A 4,454-nucleotide genomic window follows, 5' to 3' on the forward strand; every position below is an offset into this window, starting at 1 on the left:
GCTGCCAGAGGATGTGGTGGAGGCTGGTACAATTACAAAATTTAAGAGGCATTTGGATGGGTATATGAATAGGAAGGGTTTGGAGGGATCTGGGCCGGGTGCTGGGAGGTGGGACTAGATTGGATTGGGATATCTGGTCGGCATGGACAGGTTGGACCGAAGGGTCTGTTTCTGTGCTGTACATCTCTATGACCTGACCTGCACATCTTTGGATTGTGGGAGGAAACCGGAGCACCCGGAGGAAACCCACACAGACACGGCGAGAATGTGCAAACTCCACACTGACAGTTGCCCGAGGTGGGAATTGAACCCGGGTCCCTGGCGCCATGAGCCAGCAGTGCTAACCACTGAGCTGCCCCTCAGGATATCTGGTCGGCATGGACGGGTTGGACTGAAGGGTCTGTTTCTGTGCTGTACATCTCTATGACTCTAAATGGGACTAGATTAATTTAGGATATCTGGTCGGCATGGACGGGTTGGACCAAAGAGTCTGTTTCTGTGCTGTATGACTCCATGCCCATGATACAACCCCTGGACACAATTATCACAGGGGAGTAAAGAGAGGCCCCTTTCTGATTAGACTCGTTCCTAACGCCCTCCTGAATTTGGATGTATCCTCTTTAGTGGGCACAGTGCCAATCGCTCACCCTTGCCTGCCCCCGCACAGCGCAGAGTCCAGAACTGGTCCAGCCACCGTCTGGCTAACGGAACAGGGTCCCACTTGACTGTATGCAGCCACGGATTGCGACACTCACCACCACTTGCCCACCTTCCTGGGCGAGGTAGGAGATGGTTGCTGAGGTGAAGTTGAAGTAACCGGCTTTGAGGGGGCGGAGCACCACCGTGTGGGTGACGTTGCTGGCTCTGAGAGGGGTAGGGGGGAGGGAGTTGGTTAAGGAGATATACACACACACGACAGACAGAGAGAGAGAGACACACACGTGCGCGCGCAGTCGTAATTAACAGCTCCAATAGCTTCAAAAGTCTCCTTCCACACCCATCCCAAAACAGGCTGTGCCCATTAAGGTCTCATATGTGCACAGCAAGATCTCACAAGCAGGTGCTGATAGCCACCCAACCCCCCCAGATCTTTTCAAACTGATGTCATTTGTGTGACAAATAGCAGCCCCCCCCCCACCTCCTGTCACCTGTTCACCCAAACCCCACCCCTCCAAGACCGGGTGGGGGAGGGCTAATATGGGGGTTCTTGGCTTTAATATCACGTTTGAAAAACGACGGCGATGCTGAATATCGGCTCAAACCCCCGGCGGGGTCCTGAATGGGTCAGGCCGGGAGGAAAGAGCTTGAAAATGTGTTGCTGGAAAAGCGCAGCAGGTCAGGCAGCATCAAAGGAGCAGGGGAATCGACATTTCGGGCATAAGCCCTTCTTCAGGAAGGAAAAGGGGTGTAATTGGAGGCTTGCCAGACACAGAGCGGTGCTGGAGGGTCACTTTTCAGACTGGAGGCCTGTGACCAGCAGTGTTCCACAGGGATTGGTGCTGGGGGGGGGGGGGGGAAGAGGGTGTCCACTTTTGTTTGTCATTTATAGAGTCATACAGCAGGAAAACAGACCCTTTGGTCCATCCAGTCCATAAACTAAACCAGTCCTGCTCCCAGCCATGTCCCTCCAAATCTTTCCTATTCATTTATCCATCCAGATGTCTTTTAAACGTCGTCATTGATGGTATGGTTGACAGTAAAGGGGGTTAACTAAGCTTACAAAGGGATCTTGATCAACTGGGCCAATGGGCTAAGGAGATGGAGATTAATTCGGATAAATACGAGGTATTGTACTTTGGTAAAACAAGCAAGGTCAGGACTTAAATAGACGAAAGTGAGATTAGAGTCGAGAGTGTGGTGCTGGAAAAGCACAGCAGGTCAGGCAGCATCAAAGGAGCAGGAGAATCGACGTTTCGGGCAAAAGCTCCTGATGAAGTGCTTTTGCCCGAAACATCGATTCTCCTGCTCTTTGGATGCTGCCTGACCTGCTGTGCTTATATAATTAAACATCAGGCCTTAGGTAGTGTTGTAGGACAGAAAGACCCAGGAGTTCAGGTTCATAATTGGATGTAAGTTTCCGCTCAGCGAGCAAACTTACACCCAAAACCTCAACCTGAGCTAGAAATCTTCTCAAAACTCGCTAAGGTACATAATTCTTTAAAGTTTACATCACATACAAATAAGAAGGCGTTTATCACGTTTGCCTTCATCGCTCAGACCTTTGAGTACAGGAGTTGGGGACGTCATCTTGGGGTTGTACAGGACATTGGCGAGGCCTCGTCTGGAGAACTGTGTCCAGTTCTGGTCGCCCTGTTACAGGAAGGAGATTATTAAACTGGAGAGGGTTCAGAAAGGGTTTACTAGGAAGTTGGCGGGAATGGTAGGTGTGAAATATAAGGAGAGGCTGGGAACTTTTCACTGGTGTGTGTTAGAAGGTTGAGGTTTGACCTTGTAGAGGTTTATAAAATCATAGATAAGGTGAATAGCAGGTGTCTTTTCCTTAGGGATTTCAAAATTAGGGGGGGGGGGGACTCTTTTTTTTAAAAGGGTACAGGAGAAAGATTTTATAAAAGAACAAGGGGCATTTATTCTCTTGCACAGAGAGTGGAATGAGCTTCCTGAGGAAGTGGTGGATGTGGGTACAGTGACAACATTTAAAAGACATTTGGGTAAGTTTGTGAATAGGAAAGGATTGGAGCGACCATGGGCCAGGAGCAGGCAGGTGGGCTGATGGACTGGTTAGACCAAAGGGTCTGTTTCCGTGCTGTACGACTCTAGAACCACAGAGCCAATGAGTGAGACCGGGGTATTTTCAACGGTTGAACATTCCTTTGTCAGAAATGTCACTAAGGGGGAAACAACCAGGGATAGGGCACTCAGGAAGAATTCTCCAACTCTTTCTCGAGAGAGAGTCCGGACACACGCCCGGATAGGACGGAGCACTCTACGGATTGATTTCAACAAAGGATACGGAGCGATCCGGTCCCATTTCACAGTCAACATTCCCGACACGATTCCAAAGTCCTCCGGTGGGAAAGAATCATCGCTGAGCTCCACCTCTAACGCAGCACTAAGGGGGAACAGATACATTCGATAGGATCAACCCAAAGGAATAACAGAAAACAAATACAGAAGACGAAAGCCCAACCTGCTTCCCCAGACCTCCAGAAAGTCCCTCAGCCACGTGGTCAATCGACACACCGCGACCCTGACCCAGGCAGTGAGCAGCAGTTGGAAGCTAAAGGCTCACATTTCCCCACTGCCTTTCTGAATGTCCCACTGGCACCACAGCAATGTTGTTTGTTTGAAATCTGGTCACCATAATGCACAGCAAGATCTCACAATCGGGGTCTGACCAATAAATATTGGGTAGGATTCCAGAGACCCGGAGACAGTGCCCCCTCCATCAGCGCTGACCCTCCCACAGTGCCCGGTCCCTCAGTGCTGACCTTCCAACAGTGCCCACGCCCTCAGCGCTGACCCTCCGACAGTGCCCACTCCCTCAGCGCTGACCCCTCCAATAGTGCCGCAACCTCGGCGCTGACCCTCCGATAGTGCCCGTGCCCTCAGCGCTGACCCTCCGACAGTGCCTACTCCCTCAGTACTGACCCTCTGACAGTGCCCGCTCCGTCGGCATTGACCCTCTGACAGTGCCCACTCCATCAGCACTGACCCTCCCACAATGCCTGCTCCCTCAGCACTGACCCTCCCACAGTGCCCGCTCCCTCAGCTTTGGCCCTCCCAGTGCCTGCTCCCTCCGCGCTGACCCTCCCACAGTGCCTGCTCCCTCAGTGTTGACCCTCTGACAGTGCCCACTCTCTCAGCGCTGACTCTCCTGAAGTGTCTGCTCCCTCAGCACTAACCCTCCCACAGTGCCCGCTCCCTCAGCACTAACCCTCCCACAGTGCCCGCTCCCTCAGTGCTGACCCTCCGACAGTGCCCACTCTCTCAGCGCTGACCCTCCCACAGTGCCCGCTCCCTCAGTGCTGAAACTCCAATAGTGCTCGCTCCCTCGGCACTGACCCTCCGACAGTGCCCGCTCCCTTGGCGTTGACCCTCCCACAGTACCCGCTCCCTCAGTACCCACTCTCTTTTACCTGGTGCCAACATTGTAGATGTTGTATTGCAGAGTGAGGTCGCGACCCTCCACAGCGTATTTATTCAGGAGGGACTTGGAGGCCAAAAGCCTTGCACCTTCATCCCCACTGGCAGCTATGAAGAAGCCCAGACACACCCAGACCAGCAGCAACCTCATCTGTGGCATTTAAAAAGAAAATCAGAAATAAAAAGTCACACATAAGTCAGCAGGAAACCTCTCGATACTAATGCGTAAGGTACACACACCAACCTTACCTTCCAGAACCCCCACAAATGTCCCATGTACCTGTCACCTCCGGTTTGGAGTTTTAGCATCCAGACTGCATTCTCTCTCCCCAGTGCCCGCCTTCAGGGGC

General features: G+C 52.2%; 1 protein-coding gene across 1 annotated transcript in view; it reads right to left on the bottom strand.

The window, feature by feature from the left end:
• ssr2 (signal sequence receptor, beta) overlaps positions 1-4,454 on the bottom strand; it is a 13,068-nt gene that overhangs the window by 6,730 nt on the left and 1,884 nt on the right. Inside the window, exons 2-4 of the mRNA XM_043684066.1 lie at positions 4,098-4,255; positions 2,972-3,070; positions 712-864 (exon numbers count right to left, since the gene is read on the bottom strand). Of these exons, the coding sequence (XP_043540001.1) occupies positions 712-864; positions 2,972-3,070; positions 4,098-4,255 (410 nt within the window). The remainder of the gene's footprint in view (positions 1-711; positions 865-2,971; positions 3,071-4,097; positions 4,256-4,454) is intronic.

The sequence above is a fragment of the Chiloscyllium plagiosum genome, chromosome 51, assembly GCF_004010195.1.
Source record: "Chiloscyllium plagiosum isolate BGI_BamShark_2017 chromosome 51, ASM401019v2, whole genome shotgun sequence".
NCBI classification, from domain to species: domain Eukaryota; kingdom Metazoa; phylum Chordata; class Chondrichthyes; order Orectolobiformes; family Hemiscylliidae; genus Chiloscyllium; species Chiloscyllium plagiosum.